This window comes from Haemaphysalis longicornis, unplaced genomic scaffold (assembly GCF_048455015.1).
Source record: "Haemaphysalis longicornis isolate Haplotype H1 unplaced genomic scaffold, Haemaphysalis longicornis Haplotype H1 scaffold_2, whole genome shotgun sequence".
Classification (NCBI taxonomy): domain Eukaryota; kingdom Metazoa; phylum Arthropoda; class Arachnida; order Ixodida; family Ixodidae; genus Haemaphysalis; species Haemaphysalis longicornis.
The window spans coordinates 264,237,607-264,258,783 of NW_027526295.1; the positions used below are offsets into that span (position 1 = coordinate 264,237,607).

The 21,177-nt window shown below is 50.9% G+C and overlaps 2 protein-coding genes across 7 annotated transcripts in view; one reads left to right on the forward strand and one right to left on the reverse strand.

Annotated features, from left to right (window-relative positions):
• LOC144170612 (uncharacterized) overlaps nt 1-11,521 on the reverse strand; it is a 31,037-nt gene extending 19,516 nt beyond the window's left edge. For all 3 annotated transcript variants that reach the window (XM_077700514.1, XM_077700515.1, XM_077700513.1), the window contains exons 1-4: nt 11,342-11,521; nt 7,480-7,702; nt 4,864-4,958; nt 3,538-3,731 (exon numbers count right to left, since the gene is read on the reverse strand). In XM_077700514.1, coding sequence (XP_077556640.1) covers nt 3,538-3,731; nt 4,864-4,958; nt 7,480-7,702; nt 11,342-11,520 — 691 coding nt within the window. In that variant the 5' untranslated portion in view covers nt 11,521. The remainder of the gene's footprint in view (nt 1-3,537; nt 3,732-4,863; nt 4,959-7,479; nt 7,703-11,341) is intronic.
• Nucleotides 308-20,939, forward strand: LOC144170613 (uncharacterized). 4 transcript variants are annotated; one of them, XM_077700516.1, is made up of 4 exons: nt 11,591-11,698; nt 11,807-12,174; nt 17,569-17,744; nt 19,310-20,939. In XM_077700516.1, exons 3-4 carry the CDS (start codon nt 17,685-17,687, stop codon nt 19,628-19,630), a joined length of 381 nt encoding a protein of 126 aa, XP_077556642.1. In that variant the 5' UTR covers nt 11,591-11,698; nt 11,807-12,174; nt 17,569-17,684; the 3' UTR covers nt 19,631-20,939. The 4 variants fall into 4 exon arrangements, with proteins under 4 accessions (XP_077556645.1, XP_077556642.1, XP_077556643.1 ...); XM_077700519.1 differs by lacking the exons at nt 11,591-11,698; nt 11,807-12,174 and adding an exon at nt 308-326 and having other exon boundaries at nt 17,615-17,744; XM_077700517.1 differs by lacking the exon at nt 11,591-11,698 and having other exon boundaries at nt 12,038-12,174; nt 17,615-17,744.
• The last annotated feature ends 238 nt before the right edge of the window (nt 20,940-21,177 follow it).

Consider the following 21,177-nt stretch of genomic DNA (forward strand, 5'->3'; position numbering starts at 1 on the left):
GCAATCACTCACTCAGCCCTCCCACTTCAACATCCAAAACTCACAAAACCTCGGAAAACAACTTTCGGACCCCTTCAATCAAATACGTATTTTACAACCTCCGATTTAGATCAACGTTGGCGACCCAATAGCCAGACCGTGTTGCCAACAACCGAGGACTTTCAGGCACATACTTCCGGACCTGCCAATCCCACTGTCTCCCCCCCCCCCCCCCCCCCCCCTTTCCCCAAGAGCAGTGGGAGGCCCTGCTGTCTAGCTTCTCCGTCTCGGCACAGCTCAGCCTCGTCTATAAAGAAGGCGCGGTCAACACGGCCTATTGATTCCCGGTAAGTACAGGCCACTTCTATATGTAATATTCTGATCGATGCTCGTAATAGAGCTGTCCGTACTCTCCAGGCGAATCTCCCGAGTAGCAACAGTGATGAAACCGAGTCCAGCCATGCCGACACTGCACAGACCGCCGTTCTCCCCGCAATGTCGTGCTCGGCGGGCACGAAGAAATATACCTGCCCAGCTCGAGTTTCCACAGGCCGCGCGCCTTGTTTCGCCGTGTCTCACTGAGTCATCCGAGCTGACTGCTCCCCACACGCGCGTGCAAATTTGCGCGGGTGTTGATGGCTCAGCTATAGCATCGCGCACTGGTATGACACTGTACTATCGTGATAAATTGAAATACGAACAACGGAGCGCGTGGCTTCCATCCTAGCGACGGGCCGCGTATGCGCAGTGCGAACAAGTTACGAGGGTTCGTGACCGCCCTTGATATGGAAAGACCATCGTATTTCCGTCGTGTGTTGAGCGCTCAGCACGAAATAAAAAATAAAGGTATATAGCTGCGTGCGCCGTTTTCACGCATCGCAGCAGCGAAGTTATATAACGCTTGCGTGAGCGGGCGCCGAACGCGGTGGGAAAACAAACCAAAACGCTCACTCGCCGAACGACGGTGTTTCCATATCAGCGTTGGACATAAACTCTCATAGCTTGTTCCCACTGCGCATGCGCGGCCCGTCGCCAGCATGCGCGGCATGTTCTGAAAGCCACGCGCTCCGTTGTTCGTATTTCAATTTATCACGATAGTACATATCTCCTAATGAATTCGGAACCTAAAAACGCCACCGAAAGGGGCAGTTGGGTGTGCGCTGTTTGAAGGCACCTGCTCGAGTCTTGGGCGTTCTAGCTATGCCGGTAGTAAGCGCTGCTGTCGTTATTTTTCCCGCGTGGCAAAGCTGTTTTCACGAATGAGCAATGCGATGGTAGCCTTTGCACAAAGTGAGGCTCTTCGACGTAGTCTCGCGCTCACCGCGGGTAGGTTGCGGGTACTGCAAGGAGGCTACTTGGCATTTAAATATACTGCAGCGAATAATGCGTTGACCCGCCGCGGTGGCTCAGTGGCTAAGGCGTTGCGCTGCTGAGCACGAGGTCGTGGGCTCGATTCCCGGCCGCGGCGGCCGCTTTTCTGATGGAGGCGAAAAGCAAAAACGCCCGTGTGTACGAGATTTCGGTGCACGTTAAAGATCCCCAGGTGGTCTAAATTAATCCGGAGCCCCCCACTACGGCGCGCCTCATCGCCTGCGTTGCGTCGGCGCGTAAAACCCTACAATCAGAATCAGATCAGAATAATGCGTTGATATTTGTTTATGTTGCGCCTGCCTATCTTATCCTGTGCTTCAGTGGGGACGTCCGTTCATTCCTTTGTCTTAATGCCGCACTCTGCAATCTTGTTCGATATCCCGCATGCAACCCGCTAGTCACTCACCTATACTGTTCTATGTTTATCGACAATGCCCTCGATCTGATAGGATGTTTTTAGAAAGGCTTCTGCTTCAAGATAAATGCGTGCCGACCGACCCATATCGCCGCGGCATTCGATTCGCCGAGGCTCGACCGAGTACGTCACCATGCCGACTGCTTCTCCGGTGTTTGTGCGTTTCTTAATTGTTTATTGCGGAGCCTTTCCTCGTTCTCGGCTACGTGACGATATGCAAAAAATAGCGCAGCTTGCATTAGTGGTGCAAGGCTGGAGAAACAGCAGAGCTGGCGGCCCCCCTCCCTTCGTCGGACACCCGGCTGTTGCACCTCACCCTTATTTCCCAACTTGCCGCTGAAAGTTCTCCATGCCTGGCAGGCCCGGATCGTTTCGTCCACAGGCTTTCACATCTCTCCCATTGTGGACAGCATTAGCACAGACTAGAAACCGCGGCCAAGTCCAAAGCAAATGCCCACGCTACGAGTACAAAGCAATGCGAAGACAGCTGAATCGGATAGACGCCGGTTTCATAACGCAAGAAATCCAGGTTTAACTTAGACCACGGGAGACGTTTTTTTTGTTTCTTTGTAATTATCAGCTCATGCTATTGTTCCCCGCCCCCGCTAAATTTGTATTCTCGATGCAATATAAAAAAAGAAATCGGGCATTTGGGGTGGCCTAGTGCAATAAAGAAAAAAAAATTGGGGGGGCCCAGTGATTAGAGTACTGGTTTCACGGCTTAGAGGTCCCGGGTTCGATTCCCATGACCTCCCTAACCACATTTTTTTTTTCTTGGGCCTCAAGGTATTTTGGGTGCGACGGACGGACAAAGCTCGGCCTAAACAGCTCTGCTGTTAAAAATCGAATACAGTTGAACCTCGGTTTTAGCGAAGTCACCGGAACCCGCGAATTATTTCGTTAAGTCGGGAACTTCGTAAAATCGAGAGAACCACAAATTTCGTTCGAGAAACGACAAATTTGTTGCCAACTAACAGAGCTCGTAACTTTTGCCTATACGCGCGCTTTGTGAGCAGCGGGAACACATACTTCTCGTTGCTGGCCAGTGAAGTCAAAGCGTCCGCGGCACCCTCGTGTGCCCCAGCAAATCGCCTCAGAAGGTTGATGTCGTCCATCACCTGGCTTGGTCTGGGCACTGGAGCTTCGACAGTATCCGAATCGTTCGCATCTTCAGACTCCTCTTGTGCTTTGGAAACAAGCTGCACTATCTCTTCGTCATCGAGAACTGTGTTGTGTCAAAGTCTGTGTCTGTGTCGGCGTTCACGAAGTCGTCGAAGTTCTTATCTGCGGTCACCTCGTCACGCCGACGAAGCTCTTCACAACAACTGGGCGATGCCTAGTTGCGGTATTGTGAAGCCTGACGCAGCCTCGGAAGTAGAAATGTGGAAGTCAGCATGCCGGAAACAGTTCATAATGATCAAGGGCCGGGTTGCTCTCCACGATTTTCCCGGAATGCTTCGTTAAATCGAGTTTGGCGGGGAAGTTTGTTTCGTTATTCCGAGTTCATAAAAGCATTAAGCTTATGGGCGACTGCGGGGAAAATCCGAATTTGTTCGTTAAATCAGAAAATTCTTGAAATCGGGTTTCGTAAAATCGAGTTTCAACCGTACTCGATTTGGGACAGCCTGCGGTGGATCCGGAACTGATAGTCGAAGAACCCGGCCCAGTGCTAGCGAGTCTAAACGCTCAAGCATTCCGAATACCAAGCCGTTGTGTGAACCGCGGTACTGTGACGTGTCCCGCCGTCAGAAGGGGGTGGAAGAGGTCCGTACCGCTGAGCGCGTGGCTCCCCGGCGTGAGGATTTCCGGGGAGACGGTGAGTCCGGGCGCGTGGTACGGTTTCTCCCACAGCAGCAGTGCCTCGTCGCGCAGGCACGGCTGCTGGCCGTAGCCGCCCTGCAACGACTGCAGCGCCAGCCGGGGCTCGGTCGCGTTGTTGGCCGACCACTCCTCGGACAGGGCCAGCCTGTTGTGGCGGGGGCAAGCAACAGCACGGGATTCAATCGACGCGCGCATCACCAACACCGAAAACACAATGGTGTCAGTGTACAGTCGGTTCTACAGAGCTCGAGGCGATAAGGTCGACCGCAGATTACCCCTTTGCGACAGGCATGAAGATGAAGCCATCAGAAAAATTTGAAACTGCCTGAGTATGTTTTTAAAAAAATACCAAAAATTTCACTTAAAACCCAGAAACAATCCGATTTCATAAGCAGTTAATAAATTGGGTCGGGTCAATCAATCAAAACAAGGTTTATTTCAACATTGGGTCCTAATCGTAAACACGCACTCGTAAACGTGACCACCATTTCCTAACCATTGCTACAATATAAAACGTATACACATCATTGTGATCAATAGCCCTTATAGCTTCAGTTTTGCTTCAATAAACGTTTTAACTAGATAAGAAACGTAGAACCAAGAACGTCTACTTGACGCGCCGAGCATTTGGCGAGTCAAGTAGGTCTTCCGAACCGCTCAGTTGGTGTTCTTGAACCACACTTGAACCGCTCAGCCAGCATTCGCATTTCCCGCCGTAGAGCCGGCAATGCGAATGCTGGTTGAGCGGTTCAAGTGGGGATGACGACGATTGTAACTTACAAAAATGCGCTTAAAAGTCCCGTGTACAATTGTGCACGCCGTGTCGCAAAGGGCTACGAAAGGCCACGTGTATACCTTTGTCTGTGATGATGACCCATCTCAAGCTGGCGTGTTTCTTGGTGGATTTATGCTTACTTGAAATTTCGGCAAAATTTGTTCCGAAGTTAACTGAGCCCGCACAATGAACCTGCAGGAACGACGCGGTCAGAAGTTCTCAGCTGCGCCCACGAAACCAGATAGAAGGGTACCCACACGCACATGCATGCATGTAGACGACGTACTATAATACTGTAGTCCAGAGAAGGCAGTGAAACAAAGAAATGGAGCAACATTTCGTCTCGTTTGGTTAGGATGTCTAAATGAACAACAATAAAATAAGCCGAATGTCGGAGTCATTTGAGGCGTCTAAAAGCGACCAAGCGGGGAGGGAGTCGGGCAGTCCAAAGGGCGCCGAGCAAAACTAGCGGAGCGCCGATGAGAGACATAAGCGAGCTCACTGTATGTCGTCCATGCTCTGGACGCTAATGGAGAGCGTGGTGCGTGGGGCCTCGTCTTGAGTCCGGTTGGTCTCCGTGTCGGGGGCGCAGGCCACCTGCGAGCCATACAAAACACTTACCAGCGCACCACCGCGCGCTATACTTTCTCTCGAACTGTGCAATTCGTTAGATTAGGTAGGAAAACCTTTCCCCCCGCCCAACGCGGTTTCTCGAAAATGCAGGAAAACACATTAAGACGAATTCAAACAAACACGTTCCCAAATCCAGAACGACTAAATCATCTATTCCCCACACAATACTTCCCGGAGTGTGCGTTTTGCGGCAATTCAGGCACCCTCTATCACATCGTCTGGGAGTGCGACCGAAACCCCGACCTTCACCCCATTCCCAACCAGCATGTTATCCAGCTCGAGACAATTAGATGATCTTGGTTGACCGAGCGGACAGAGCCAGCATTGCCTATGGACTTTCGGACTAGAAAGCCACCCCACAATTTATTTTTGCTCAGTAAAGTTTCTTCCTCCTCCTCCTCCTTCCCCGCGTCCGGCTCAGGCTCTGTAGAGTTCGGTCTTCTAGGATAATCCTTGAGGTCTCCTCTGAAGAACTGGTTCCACCTCATTCAGCCGATCGGTCTCCCTTTCGGTTACTGCTTTCCCGGCCCAGAACGTTTATATGCACAATGAATGGCATTTTTGCGACTGCAATGGCTTCTGGACTTTTTCCTCATTTGAAGGGGGGGGGGGGGGAAGGGGGGAGGGGGGAGTCCGAGAGAGAAACGGCAACCTGATGCGGTAACGGCGACATCTGTCACGCTGCTCTTCGAAAGCTACCATGATACTACATCTCGATCGAGCTGCCTTAGCACGCCTTGCTCGAGCCTTTATCAGCTTTCCGGGTGCGCAACGCCCTGCATGGACGGCCTTTAGCGGCGCCTCGTGGCATATTACTTCGGGCAACGCTGCTGTGCACGAATGGCTCAAAGCCTCGCTTTGGCGTCGCTCTCCGGAGCGCTCCGGTCGAAGTTGGGAAAACACGAGGAATCGGAAGCACGCGCAGAATGCGCCGCGCCTCTTGCGTCAGCAACCCTGGGGATTTTATAGCGAAGCGGTTTGTGGCTAGACAGATGAGGTATTTCATGGTGACCGCGGCGGAAAACGCAATGTGGGAAAGCCAGCTCACAAAGCCCAAGCTTACATCCGTAAGGTCCCCAAAATGTCTTCCCAGCAATGCACTTGTGTTAAGGAGTGAAGCCGACTTTAGAGCGGGCTTTGTCTTTGATAATAATGGATGGTAAGAATGACAAGAATAGAAGGATAAGAATGAAGTGAAGTGCATTCGGCCGGCATTCTCAGATAATGAATGACAGCCTACCATTGTCCCTGAAGAAGAAAGTGTATCACAGCTGCATCTTACCGGTATTTACCTACGGGGCAGAAACTTGGAGGCTCACAAAAGGGTTCAACTTAAAAACTAAGGGCGACTCAGCGAAGCGATGGGACGGAAGATGACAGGTGTAACATTAAGGGACAAGGAGAGAGCGCAGTGGGTCAGGGAACAAACCCGTGTTTAGGACATTTTATTATAAATTAAGAAGAAGAAATGGGCGTAGGCAGGGCACGTAATGAGAAGGCAAGATAACCGTTGGTCATTAAGGGTAATAGAGTGGATCCCTAGAGAAGGCAAGCGTTGCAGGGGGCGACAGAAAGTTATATGGGCAGATGAGATCAAGAAGTTTGCGATATAAATTGGCCGCAGTTAGCACAGGACCGGGGTAATTGAGATCAATGGGAGAGGCCTTTGCCCTGCAGTGGGTGTAGATTGGCTGATGATAATGATTGTGATGATGATCATGATGTCCTTGAAAGCTGGCTTTCCCACATTGTGTGGTGCACAGTGAAGCCTACTCATAAAGAAAGAAGCGTTGCGAACGGGGCCCGCTAATAGCGACACGAGTGAAATCGTCAATGGCGCACCGATACTAACGCGGCGTCCGGCTACCGTGCCCGCGAGATGGCACGTAAGCGACGATCGAGAACCGACGATGCATATCGTGAGTCAGAGAATACCTCCCGAGGCGCCAAAGCGCAAACTTGGAAGAGTTCAAAAGCGCGTGCACCATGTTCCGAAGAGACTTTCTCGATCGTCATTTCGGCTGGGGCTGCACCTTGTTCGACAGATTATGGTTCGATAACGACCTGACAGCAGCCACGAAAGTCCGACACATACTCGTCGGGGAAGCAGCATCTCTCCCCCCACCCCCTCCCTTTCCCCTCCTCTCTCAACTTCGCTGGACAACCGCCTTCACGCAGTGGGACAGCCAGGGAAGTTTTTACTCTATCCTTCATCCCGGAGTACGGAGCATGCGCCGTGACAGCACGGTCACTTACACACGCTGGCGGGGGCACGCACACCGGCTGAATGTGCCCGACCCTTGACGGCTAGAGCAGCTGCAATACTTTGTGCAGCCCGTGCCAGCTACAAGAGCTGGTCCTTCAGGCTACATCCATCCATCCATCGTATCTACACCCATCGTACATCCATCGTACATCCATCGGCTACATCCCTAGTATCTGAGCCGTGCAGCCCTCGTCCAGACTATTGCGCGTTGCTACGTACATTTGCAGCCGACAGGACGAGCCGGTGCGTCTTGGGCAGGTTCCTCCAGCGGGGCCAGGACGGGTCGGCACAGTCGGTGCCGGGCGCGGCACTCGTCGGCGCTTCTGGCGTGCCGCTCGTCGGGTTGGCGATGAACACGCTGCCGGGCATCGGACTGCGGCCTGGCGCCGCTAACGCCGCTGACAGCAGCAGCAGGCAGCCCACAGGCCCGTGTGACGGCATGCTGCGTGGTGGCGCGCGTGAGCGCGACGTTTCAGGGGCATGCTCCTTGCGCTCAGTACTTTAGCTGGGTTGTACGGCAAATCCGTTCGTAATCCGTAACTTTGCCTGAGAATGGCGTTTCACGCTGCTAGCTAACTTGTCTTGGGCTTCGGTCGGTAGCGTCTATAATCCGCCCTTTCAACAACCTTTCTTGGCCATTCATACGCAGAGACATCGAGATCGCCAACAAGTGCGGGTAGTTTTCTAGACCACACATTTGCATGGTTCAGTGAAATATTAAAAAAATAAACAGCAGTTATCGAGCTGGCAGTTGTGGAATTCTGTACAAGAATTGATGACATTCTTTTATCTAAGAATAATCTATTCATTCGAGGCACCAACACCGTGCAAACGGGCATTGTGCGTGCGCGTGCGTGTTTGAGAGACAGAAAGTCCGACACGGAAGCGCATAATAAATGCGTCCATCCGTAAACCGTGACATGCGGCACGGAGAACTATCGATGTCTAACGGAGAACACAGTTTTAGAGAGCAGCCCTGTGGATCCTGCTTACCCGCATTTTTTGAAAGTTCGCGCGCAGTCCTATGCGCTCAGCCTAGATTCGGTCTCAAGAAATTTGTGCGGAAAGCGCTGCTGAAGCGCGGAAGCTCACAGAGTGCGGATGAAAGCAGCCGCGAGAAATATCACCCGGCTTCTGTTCACGGAAGTAAACGAACCGAACGCGCAAAGAAACGCGGTATATGTAGTGGGACAGTTCTTACGATTGGCTGACGCGAGGGACTCCTGCTGCCTCCTCGAGTGCTCATAACCACGCCAGTCTTGCACAGGGTTGGTAATAAAGGGGGTTTAGAAACTGGAAACTTTCACGCACTCAGGGTTTTGCAGGCCAGCAGTAAGGCCAACACCTGGGGGAATAGCTCGCTTCGAGAAAAGAAAATCAGGTGACTCGCAGGTGTTTCAGAGTAGCACCTATTAGACACTTGTCCCACGAACCTTCCGGTATCTTTCTATACCACAAGGCAGCAGTGCGTCCCTATTTTATTTTCTACCGTACGCGGTTTTTACATTCAAGCTGACATTTCCACCGATTATGAATCCCAAGCATTTCTATAGCTGCTTATTAGATCGTGTTCTTCCTTCCTCTTGGGGGTGACAAGTGTGACTAGTGGTTATCTTGTGCCCCGAGCCAAGGATCGAGAACCATACATAGAGAGAGAGAGAGAGAGAGAGAGAGAGAGAGAGAGAGAGAGAGAGAGAGAGAGAGAGAGAGAGAGAGAGAGAGAGAGAGAGAGAGAGAGAGAGAGAGAGAGAGAGAGAGAGATGCGTGTGTGTGAGGGGTGGGGGGGGGGCAGGTAAATAGAAAAGGTTTGCTCTCGCTGTTCTCCCCCTTGCCCCTCCGTATACAAAAGAAGGGCACTTGATGCACCCATCTAAAAATGCCGAACTCTTACCAATACAGGCTAACTACAGGAACATGGGTAGCGTAGCCAAGTTGCATCGTGCATTATAGTGCTGAACCGGTTGGTTTGAGGTGCAACTTGGAACATAATGTATTTGTGACGGGACAACCGCACCCTCGTGTCGATACGTTTCCCGCTTTTTTGCGTGGATTTAGAAGTTCCAATGCACATGTCAACCGTCGCGAAAAGACTAGGGTTTGAGTGTGCACGGATGTGAGGCATGGTCTGTTGACAATGATTATAACTTGCAGCTTCTTTGGAAAGTGCCCGGAAAGGGACTAAAATACGTGCGCGTCCCCGCTCCTATCCTGTCCTTTTCGCCTGCCCTCTCTTTCATCTCCTGAGCACCCTCCCCCAGTGCTGAGTAGCAAACGGGGCTCTACGCCTGAATAACCTCTCCAGCTCCTTGGAGAGAACGCGCTATTGCGGTTGCTTTAAACGTGGGCGCTAGCTTCGTATGCATATTGCGCTGAGTGCAGACACCGTCTAGCCTTTTCTAGCGCTGGTTAAAGGGAAGACAGGGGCTGTATAGCATCTCCGTGCCAGTGTGACGGAGGTTTGCCTGTAAAGGGTGCTTTGCAGCAAGCGGACCGCTGCTGTGGGGAAGGCAGCCAAACCGAGTTACCACTGAGGAAGACTTTTGCAGCGCGAGTTTATAATCGTAATGACAATACTGTATAAACGTAAGGAATATTTGGGATAATTTTATGAACATTAATTGTTCCGGAGGATGCAGAAGTTGGGAGCAAACCAACGCTCAGTATAATCGCGCCACGTTACTATAATAGTCCGTCACCGTTTTTTATTTTTTTCACTTCGGCTTTCTGCGGGAAATATTGGCTGATTTCTCGCTGAAGATGTTTACATCTCACGGCCCACGCGTTTTACTTTCCGTAGTGACGCTTTGAGCTGCCATTGCTGGCGAACAATTGTGATGAAACAGACATCCCTCGATCGTCTGCTCAAATTCCGTTATCATCCTTCAATAGTAGTTAGAAGCGGACGTTTTAGCGTACCTAGATGTGCACAACAGAAATGCAGGGGTTGTGAGAACAAACAAAACATGCAGTATAAGTTCGGAATTTTGCGTAGTTTTACTTCGCAAACTGTGTTATCAAGTGGGAGAAACACCGGTGCTGTGAGAATAGAATTCGCGACCGAAAATTTTTGTACCTTTACTTTAAATTGGTCCAGCTGGCATAACAGGGAAAGTAGCATTGCTCCGTGTATGCATATCGTTGGGCACAGTTATTATCCCAAGCGACAAACCAGTGATTTTTATCCCAAATCGGTTCAGCTTTAAAACCCATGTGCTACTGCGATCTGACCTATATTTTAGAATACATGATCACTCTTGGTTATGCATCGGTATCGCCGAAAATCTTCTTTGTCTTCATCACAAGTCTATTAAGGTTCATATAGTGGAACGATATTCAGCGCATTTCCCTTTGCTACGGCCCACCGGTTATGTACGCAGTTCAGCCCAACACGAAACAAGAATCGCCAGACAGTTCATTTTATTGCTGTTCTCTTTTCCTTTTTAGTCACGTCTGATCCGCGCTGAAGTCGCATTGTTTACTGCTTTACTCAAGACAACCAGCACGTCCAGGATGCTGCGTTTAAGCAATGTGTTCCACTAAGCACAGTCTCCTTGCTCGTCTTGTCCACAACTATGCATGCTGAACGCCGACGCCCATTCGTTTCATTGTGCTTCCGAATCCTTAATGTCATACCTCAATTCTAAATGGTCACGAAGTCTGACTCCGGACGTTGCTGTTCGCACCAGCTGTATAGGACCCTGTCTGTCTTCCTTGTTCCGGGACGGGTGCACCGGTGTCATCTTTTCGGCCTCGGCTGTCAGTGGAAAGTTCGGCACTTAGCTCCACAAGGAAGCAGAAGCAGGGTCGGATTGAGAGGGGAGAGATACACCTGGCCTTCACTGCATGCTTTGCAAAAGGTCGAGCACGCTCGATTTCTCGCGATCTTACGAGCTCCAGAGGCTGCGTGAGGGAAATGTCGCGCGCTCCGCCCCGATTTCCTCCCGAGGCGCAGAAGCGCAGGGATGCGAGCCGATGCACTGCATCGAACGGTGCACGGTTTTTCGGGCTTCTAGCAGGGCGCCAGACCGCGAACACCGAACGCGGACTCGCGGACGCGGAAAACCGCGCGGTTGTTTCTTACCTTGGCGCTGTCGTTTTCCGGGATGCGCTGCCGGTGGCTGAGATCCAAGATGGTCGGCTGGACGGCAGCGGCTGAGTAGCAGCTGCAGCAGTGGCAGCAGTTCGGAGCAGGAGGCGGGGGAGGAGCTCCGGAGCCCGGCGGTCGATGAGTCCGCGCATGGGCCCGGTGCTCGTGGCCATCGATCCATCGCGCCGGCCGCCGCCAGAATTCGTGCATCGACAGCGCCGGACAAAAGCAGACCGCAACAGCGCCTAGTGGGCCAACCGTACACAGAGAATGCTGCGGCATCGCAAGCTCTGCACGCCAGTGCCGCGGTACACTCCGCTCGGCGTTGTCGTTGGTGGCGCGGACAACTAAGTACGTTCAGTCGCGGTGTGCCGCCACTTTGCCTGTCATGCCCCTTAATTTTGCTCTTTTAGCGTCGCGAGATGGCGCTGACAACACCCTCCTGCATCGTTGTTTCAGACAAGAAAGCGGAACCCACTCTTCCACTCCGCTGTGAGAACAGGCCCGGGTTACGGCGGCCTGTTGTGCGGGCTCTCTTCCCCGAAAATTCATTGTGGCCTTCGTGGCTTCGAAGCGGAGAAGCGTGGTGCTGTTGGCTGCGCTGCTCGTCCTGAACGCACCGGGGCTTCGTTGCGGGGTTTGAAGCTGGCGGCGGTCAGAGTTTGAGTGCCAGTCTGCGGCCCGCGGCAGACGCCGCCACCGGTCGCGTCGTATACGGCGGCCGCCTAAAATTAAACCCGGCGGCGGAGGCTCACCACCCCGGCTCAACCCTGGCTCCCCTGGCCAAGGACAACGCGCGGCTCTTCGCCGTCGCCTCAGACAGCTACGTAAGTGTCTCCTCGGAACGCCCTTCTTACAAGACCGCCGGGACGGCGACGCCGCTTTGACCAACCACGAGTCGTGCGTAGCGCGCACGTGCCGACATCTTAGAGCACGCCCAACGTGTGTTACAGTAGGAAAGGCATAACCGCTTGTTGCCGTCCGCAAAGAATGCGGAACCATTTGGCCACTTCGCCGTGGGCTTTTCATAGCCCTTTGTTGTAGTCAACATCCGTCCGGTGCTCTTCCAGTAGTGTGAGGTCCTCCATAATTTCGCGAGTTATGAAGCTTCAGTCTTGGCTCAAGAACTGTTCCTTGGCCCTCGCTTTTTGCGGACGCCGCTCCGGAGACGCCGTGGCACCCTTCACCAGGCTGCGTCCATAGACGTCCAGCGCAGTGGCACGTCTGCAAGGAAATTATCCGGCGAGTACACAACAACCGTTCATTTGTCGGCCAGCCGTTGCCTGGCGTGTGTAACAGCTTTGCTCTCTTTTGTAGCTTTCGCAATTTATCAAGAAGCGTCTCCTGACTGGTGAACTACTATGACACGTCGTTTGCGAACAAAATGAATATACTGGTTATTGGCTTCAGTATTTTTGCATTTACTTCGATTATTTATAACGGGATGCCTGATATATTCGTTTCAAATGGAGTGGGAACCACAACAAACCTTCATATGTTAGAAAAGGCTGGAAAAAACTTGAAGCCGGCTGATCAGGAGCGTGATGAAGCTACAAAAAGTGCTTGTATCGGTCGTTATTGTTAATACGAATCGATTATGTATGCACAATGCTTTGTTGGCCACGTAAGAACAACAGTGCACGAGCGACCGCCGAGGTAAGCGAGAAGGGGGCGGAGGACTTTGTTTTGGCGCAATGCCTGTATTGACCAAGGACCAGGTGCCGCACAATAAAGGCTTTGCCAGGTGATAATTTTCTCGCATTTTAGAAGCACTCGGTGGCTGCTATTTATGCGTACGTCGTTACATTCCTGATTGCATTAGATTATCACGGCGAAGAGTACAGTAAAAGGCGTAGGGGGCGTGAATTATTTTTTTAGTGTATAACGGTACGCTGAATAGAGGGAAGTCGAGAGGATGGCGGAATCCCGTCTGGCCGGGAGGGCACATTCCAAACAAAAAATAGACGCCGACCAGTCCAAACAAAAAGAAGAGTACGTTTGTGTTTGGACTGGTCAGCGTCTCTTTTAGAGGCGAAACCTCTTAGGGGCTCGGGCTGTCGGCGTTTCATGTCGTTGTCGTCACATGTCGTCGTATAACATGTAGTCACGGTACTAAAACACCGGGACACTCGTTTTCCAATGCCTCGCGCTAGAACGCTTCGTGCTTAAAAGACACGAGATTTACAGCAAAGCTGTATACCTCTACACCCTCGTTACGTTAGCTACGACTCCGGTGGTGCTGTTCATTAAACAGTATTGATAATTATTACTCTAATTATTATTAAAGCAGTATTGTTAAAGTACAACGTGAGTGTAAGGCATATTTCGAAAAAAAAATCCAAGTGGAGCTTTTGACGGAAGTATACAATGCTGCGGCGACAGAATGAGCGTGATTAAATTGTCAGCTACATTTAAACTGCTTCACACAAAGGCATGTACATGGGCTGGTATTTTATGAGAAGTGTCGTGGGTAGTACACATAGATGTAAGCAAGAGCGCTGTGTATTATTCTATCCAAATAGGTATTGCTCTATCGAAACATTTTGCCCGGCAGCACCGACTATGAGGGGGCTGTTGCCTAAACGCTGTCAACTGACGCTGGGCATCATTCAAGAGCGCCTACAATATTTCAGAAGCGTGTACATGCTCCTTCGGTTGGACAGTTTCGAGTTATGCGTCTTCCTTTTGGTTAGAAATCAATTATAGTTGGTCGTTGAAAATAAGGTGAGCCGCATTTAGACTTGTATTAAGTAGGCTGTCATGACTGCACAGCTAGGAAGTTGAGTCGGTTGAAAATAGAATAAAAAAAAAATCCCGGGTCATCTCCACTAACGCGAAACCTTGGGAGCGGGCGAAGCATGCATGCAGTGTATTCTTGGCGCCTTGGCGTTTTTGGCAACGGATATGAAACCGTTGGTGGGTACAGGTATACAGCTTTGCTGTGAAAGTGTCTTATCTTTGAAGCACGTGCGAAACTCTCTAACGCGAGGCGTAAACGAATGTCCCAGTGTTTTTTTAGTACGCGTTACGAAGCGCTCCAACGCGAGGCATAAACGAGTGGGAGTCCCGGTGTTGTTTTAGTGCGCGGTACGTTCTAGCGCGAGGAGTAAACGAGTTTCTCGGTGTTTTAGTACCGTGACTACATGGGACGACGATCACGACGACGACAGGAGACGCCAACAGTCCAAGCCCCTAGGGGGCTTCGCCCATTAAAAAAATTCAGTGCCGCAGATTGCCGTTTTTGTTTTTTAGGGAGTATGCTTCACTGTGGAACAACACCCTATGTGGAAAATCCACCTTACAAGGACCAAGCTCACATCAATCTTTAGTAAAGTCGGCTTCACTTTCAAACATAAATGCATTGCTAGGAAAACATTTTTGCAGGGCAATATACGCCACCTTATATCAAAATATGGAACGCCGGAGGCGAACAAGTGGCCGAAGGAAGATGGTGTGCGGAAGTGATGAGGAGGGAAGCGGCTTTTCTCGGTACAAGCATGTAGAAAAAAAAAAAAAACGGGGGAGGTAGGCTGTAGCAGCTCCTCTGTAAAATCAGTTGTTTTTCGCAGACCTCTCTACGCTCCGGAAACAGTTGTTCGTGTTTACCACGATACTGTGTTGCAAGCTTAAGCACTGTTTTAGAAAATCTCTCGGAGTATGCAAAATCGGCATACGGGAAGAAGCGACCAAGTTGTTCATTCCCTGCACCGTTTTAGTTTACGTGACTGCTCTTGGACTTCCTAATCTAAGGAGGAAGTATTTTAAAGCCAAGTTCGTGAACGCATAGGGACCGGGCAGCTGGGCGGGTGGCGCCGCCACCCGGTGCCCCCCTCGTTACTGGAACAGGCCGGTGCATTGGTCTACGCGGCCTTCTCTTGTTTTTGTCGTGTTTGCTTCGGTGATTTTATCTTTAGTTAGTGTGGTGAGTGGACATGGGCGGTAAAACAAAGTCTATGAAGATGTGTTCGGTACTTAGATGAACTAAAGGCTACGTAAGCTCGTCAGACGCTTCTAAGATTGGGTATGGGCCTTTTTTATATAAGTAGTTTTTGCGGCTTGAGTACGAATAAAATTATTAGTATTAGTATGCATTTCTACCAGTTTAAATTGTTTCCACTGGTTTCAGTTACTTCTGTTTCCACACCAACCTTAATGGTGGAATACCTCGATAGGTGTGCTTTGAAGAGAAAGGCTATTACGTACGAGTTTGATTACCGTGTAGTCGTGGAAACCTCGCGGCAGTTTACAATTTCTTTCTGTAGCCGTAAATTTTGTGCCCTGTTTCCATTAGTGAGAGCATGGGAGCCTTAGAGCTGAAGCGGGACTTCCGCGCTGGTAAGGGTCATTTTATGAAGAGCGAAGGTAATTCAACCACCCAACAATCCAAGCTAGAAGCCATCTCCCTCACTAACCATTTTTCTACCTGGGTGAAATAAAGGCTGGCACCGATAGACGGCCGAGGGGTTAAAAAATGTGGCAGAGTGTTAACGTCAATTTTTGTTTTTTATGCGTAAGCATTCTTTACCGAGTACCTCAACGCAGACCATGTTATACCTTGTCAGCACATTTATATTTACTAGAGTAAATGCACATCATCGAAATAGGAGGAGGAAAAAAACGTTTATTGATCCCATTGAATGGGAAGAAAGGAGCGCGGGATGGTTGTCGGTCATCCATGGTAGGTGGCGTCCCTAGTCCGGGATGCCATGGCCAGCTGCAACTCGAATGGCCCTGGTCACCAGGCCACGCTGGTTTTCCAGGACATCGCTACTCAGCAGGACCTCCCACTGCTCCTGTGTCGGTGCGATGACTTCAGGTAGTTCGGTGACGCCTTTACACTCCCACACCATGTGTTACAGGGTGTTGGGCATCCAAGAGCAGAAGTTGCAGTCGTAGCTGAAGAGCGTGGGGTGTATTTTGGACAGCTGTGTGACGTGCGGAAATGAATTTGTTTGCAGTCTCCGGAATTGTGTGGCTTCTCCTTTGGTTAGCTTCGGGTGTGGTGGCGGGTATCGTCTTCTTGATAACCTGTAGTGCTCCAATATGTCTCTGCTGCGCTTGGGGATGGACGGGTGGTTGACGACAGAGTGGTGAGTGCCTATGAGGGTTGAAGCCCGGTGTGAGTGGCCTCGGGCTGCGGTATCTGCCGCTTCATTACCCTGGTATCATCGAAAGAAAAACAAAAATATATGCAAATGGAACAAAAGTCACCCGATTTGGAAAGTAACAACCAAACCTGCATGCCAAATCGGGCAACCACTATTCAGTGCAGAAAACGCAAAAAAAATAAAATATATTAACAAGAAATTAATAAATCACAATTCTACGTAATCGCTTTCACTCGTGTCTAAAAACAAAAAAAATGAAAAATTGAGATCAAACTGACGAAATCAACGTGTATTCTGATCCCGCGTTCTCACGTGATTAGCTGTTTGGATTTATAGGCATTTAATAACTCTGAGAAAACGCAAGGTTGGGGAAACGAAAAAACAGCATAAGAATTTTTACGCATTAATAGACAATTCTCAAAATTTCTGCAAGTATTTTTTTTTCCTTGGGCTTTGTTTGGTCCTGCAACTTGTGGCAGCTGTGGTTTCAGTGCAACGCAAACAACGTAGTTTCTGTTTATTCAAGTGTAGGTGGCAGCTACTGGTAAAGCGCAACCGCTGCATTCAGTTGTGAAACCAAATGCAGGTTTTTTTGCACCCTCCTGTCTCTCGTCCTTCAGCCACGCAGTGATTGTTTTTTTTAAACCATTAACCAACTAGCCAGCAACCAGGTCTTATTAAAGGCATAAAGCAATGCTTTTTTACGCCAAGCAACAACTTTATTAATTCCGGAAACGATCCCAGACGTCTGTTGTAAACGTATTTCTGTGAAATTAACCACGTTTCTACCGTAAATAATGAAGTTACGTAGCGTCGTCCCTCAGCCATTTTCTTTTTGGGCCGCCGTTCGTCGAGCTTTCCATTGCCTTATTAAACCGCAATGCGAAGCAGCTATACAAGCCGGGCGCGTGCAAGATCTATAAGTTGTGCATGGGCTTGGCCAGCTCACCACTTTTCTTCTTTGTTGTGTTGTATGGTGCTGAGTTACTAAAACGGCGCCTAATTATCGGCGCTAAAAGTATTTCCTCTTAGGGCAATTGTCTTGCGTTATGTTCACGCATCAACAGTGTTTAGCTTAGATAAAGTTCCGGCACCTGTTCATTTCTTGTGTAGAGAGACCGACTTCCATCTTGGAGCTGACGCTGCGTTCCTCCGGCAGGCTGCTCCCACCGGCGTAGCGGGGCTGTGTCGCAGATAGCACCGCCTGCGTTAAGTCCAGGGGCCTCGACATGGTGACCGAGGCGTCAACCGTGGTGCTCATTGACGGAAGCTGCGCTCTGCGTCCACACGTGAGCCCCGCGCACCGACGCTGCCGGCCAGACAGCGGGCGAGGACGCGCCTTCCGCACCTAAAAAAATAACTGCCCCAAACAGCAAAACAGCAACCTGCAGTCTCCGCCGCCAACGCACATAACCATCCTCGCGCGCTAACCCTCTCCTTTACTCGCTTTCAGAGCAACCGTGACTCCGTCCACGCTTCTGATTCTGGCATGCGACTCGAACTGACGACACGACCTTTTCTAGCGCATGTCTTTCGCCTGCGATCTCGACCAGGAATGAACCAAACCCTGCCAACTTGTAGCGAATGTCTTTCCGAGGAGGAAGGATTGCTACATCTGCGAGCCTTCCTGCGTAACCGTGAGTGCATGCAGTCACTCGTACATCGTACTACACACTGCTAACAAAGTGTAGGCTCTGGTTCCCCCCTCTACGTTCCTTCTTTTTTTCTATCTTTGCCGTGAAGTTGGCTCAGGTGCAGAATGTGACGGCGCACAATGTCACGTGCGCTTGAGTTATTTCTCTTTTTCGCAATTTGTTCAGCCGCTCAAAAAATCCACAACTCTTGCCTGTGGGATAGAAATTAGAAAAAAAAAATCGCGATGTTGTCACCGATTTTGTTCTGATTACGTTGTCATGGCTTTTCTTTTCTTTTCTTTTCTTTTTTTCTCGGCGGCGGTGACTTGGCTCTTGAGAACTGTGGCGGCCGTTGATGTCTCGGGCAGGGCGACGAAGCATGCGCACATTGATTTTATGAACGGAGGCAACGGCCGTCACGTAGTCTTTCACCGAAAAATCTTAGGACTCCAACCACCACGATGCGTATACGTAAGCGCTGCATATACTTGGGCAGCGAGCACCAATGCAATTAAGGTTCCTGTAACACTAATACGCGGTAGACTCTTCTTATGTTGACATCGATCTCTGGGGCATTTCTTGCATTTGTCCTCGCAGTAGAACTCGAGTGCCGTGTAGCATGTGAAATTGCGAATTTATTGCTATAGTGCACTACGCCGCAGGTGTTTCTGCATGCCGTGACCGATCGGATGATCGCGGGGATTGAGCGCTAATATTGAACCAAAGTCATAAATAGAGCCACTCAAAATAGGCTCTAAAATAGGTTGTGCTGGCGCCCTTCCCGGGCATGAAGTGTGTTTGCACACGGCCCGCGTTCATTTTTCTTTTGTTCGCGCTTTTTGAAACACCCGGGAACGCCACCTAGAGATTAGTCGGCGGTTTGATTTGCCGCCAGCTGCTCCATTGCCCGGTGTATAGCCTCGAGTAAACTTAACCGAATCATAGGCACCGTTCTCCCATCCTTTCCCATTACCATCAGTGGCCGTGGTCGTGCCCTCATTCGGTTTCACGGCAGTGAAGAGCCCCAGTGCGGTACAGGAGTTGGAGAAATGCGCGGGGCTTGCGAGTTTCAACATTTGGATGGCCGGATTAAGATGCAACGTGGAGGGCACACACGCAATCGAAGAGGATCGCTTTCAATTCAATCCCAGTTCCTGGCAGCATGGGGAGAGTAATAGGGTTGGTGCCGACTTGTAGCTACTGTTGTTGTCCTTTCGCAGGACACCGAGTCCTCGTCTCCACCGGGCACCCCGCCTGCGGGAGCCGGCGAGGGCGGCGAGATGGTGGCGGACAGCAAGAAGGCCCCGGCGTGCTCTTCGTGGCGCCACCAGTGGCGCATCGGGGCGCTGATGGGCGCGTCGGTGGTGTCGCTGTACTGCTGCGTCTTCTGGCTCATCTACGCGCTCTCGATGGAGGGCGGCCGGCGGCCGGGCCTCTTCCTGTCGGCCACCTGCCTGCTGCTGCTGGTCGCCCTGGGCGTCACGCTGCTCTCCATCCGCAAGCTGTGCGACCTGCTGGCGCCGGCGCCCGTGCCCGTCTGACCCAGCCCGGACCCGCCGCCGAGCGCGGGGGCCCTGCTGCTGTGCGACGACAGCGCCGTGTGAACGCCGCAGTCCTCGCCGACGACGCTCGCCGAGCAGCGTGGACGTCTGCTTATTCGGCCACAAGGGTGCCATGGCCATGGCGAGATGAGGGCGTGGTGCTCGGATGTGCTGAGGTGTGGTGGCGGTGCCAACGTTTTGAACGCCGTAGTTCCCCCTCAAACGGACATCGGCCGATTGGGCTAGGCATAGCGGCAAGAACGTCGCAGACCTCCTGTATAGCTGCATCAGCGGTGGCCAGGGGCGTATGAAGAACGTTTGTGTATAACGATGACTGACGAGGGTATTTTGACGCATACGCCGTGCATACGTATACGTTGTCTGTGCTATGTTTACCGTGAACCTGAGCATGTGCACAGCAGGAGGGCCTCTCTTGTGGACTCTCCGAACCGCTCGTATCCTTGGCCGTGCCGGTCCTCTGTATATACAAGGAGGTAAAAGTCATCTACTGCGGCTGTGGCTGCGAGAGAAAGCGGCATTATCGTCTCCCGACTTTAAAGTGGAGATGTTCACTGCTATTGCTCCTGCCATGGCGAAGCGCATTCTGCAGCTTTGCCCTTGACACTATAGTACTGGCAAGATCAAACGATAACCCTGCACATCGATCGTGCAAAAAAGCGCCATGGGCTTGCCGCAAAGCCGAGTCGTCTTTCAGCACTCGGTCGTCTTGACTCCGTCTTAAAAGTTGTCTCTTGAGGACGATTCTCAAGAGACTTTTCAGGCCACTACTTCCGCAACCGACACCCTTGAGGAGGCGTTTCCGGTCCGGCTGTCGGTACTAAATGGAACTCAGTGCGAAGTTCTTTATCCCTTCTTTTTGAGTATGTTCAGCGAGCTTTCGGTGCCAGTCAACGAACTTTCGTGTCATTGTACGCCCTAGAGGACAATCTCATGCACGTACGTGCACTGCTCCACTTCGATACAAAAAAAATGGCAACTCGCCCATGCACCATTTCCCCTTGTTGTATAGGACACGTAATGTGGTGTGGCGAAATGTATACCCAGCCTTTGCCAGCGGAGTCGTGGCGTTACAACTATACGGTGCACTGTCTTGGTTCAAGCGCGTTCATTCTGTCCAAGTCGCTCTCAATCCAGGTGCTCTTAGAGTTTCTGCATGCGTGCACCTATCACCAAAGGAAAAGAGTGTCAACTGAACTCATAGATGCGAGCTCTTACACGAGCCTGCATTGTATAGCATGTACGGAAAAATAAAAAGCTTAAATTAAATAAATTAAAATTTCTGACGCTGGTGCCGCCTTCATGAATCCAACCATGCATACGTGAACACACATAATTATGAAATTGCCGCACCTTTAGGCGTCAAGCGTTCTGCACATGCGGTTTTTATAGTTATCGCTTCACCTTCCGAGGTAGCCCCTATGTCGGTGCAGCATATTATAGCGTTAGCTTGAGCTAACGCTTCCCTGTGCGTGCACAAGCACGAGCTCAATTGCACCGAACACGTATACGAGAACTTATATTCAGAT

What these genes read in the sequence shown, in the direction of transcription:
- LOC144170613 (XM_077700519.1), top strand. Translation starts at nt 17,685, where the DNA reads ATGGTGACCGAGGCGTCAACCGTGGTGCTCATTGACGGAAGCTGCGCT. An exon ending in GCTGCGCTCTGCGTCCACAC is followed by an intron (nt 17,745 to 19,309) that starts GTGAGCCCCGCG and finishes GTCCTTTCGCAG; the next exon opens with GACACCGAGTCCTCGTCTCC.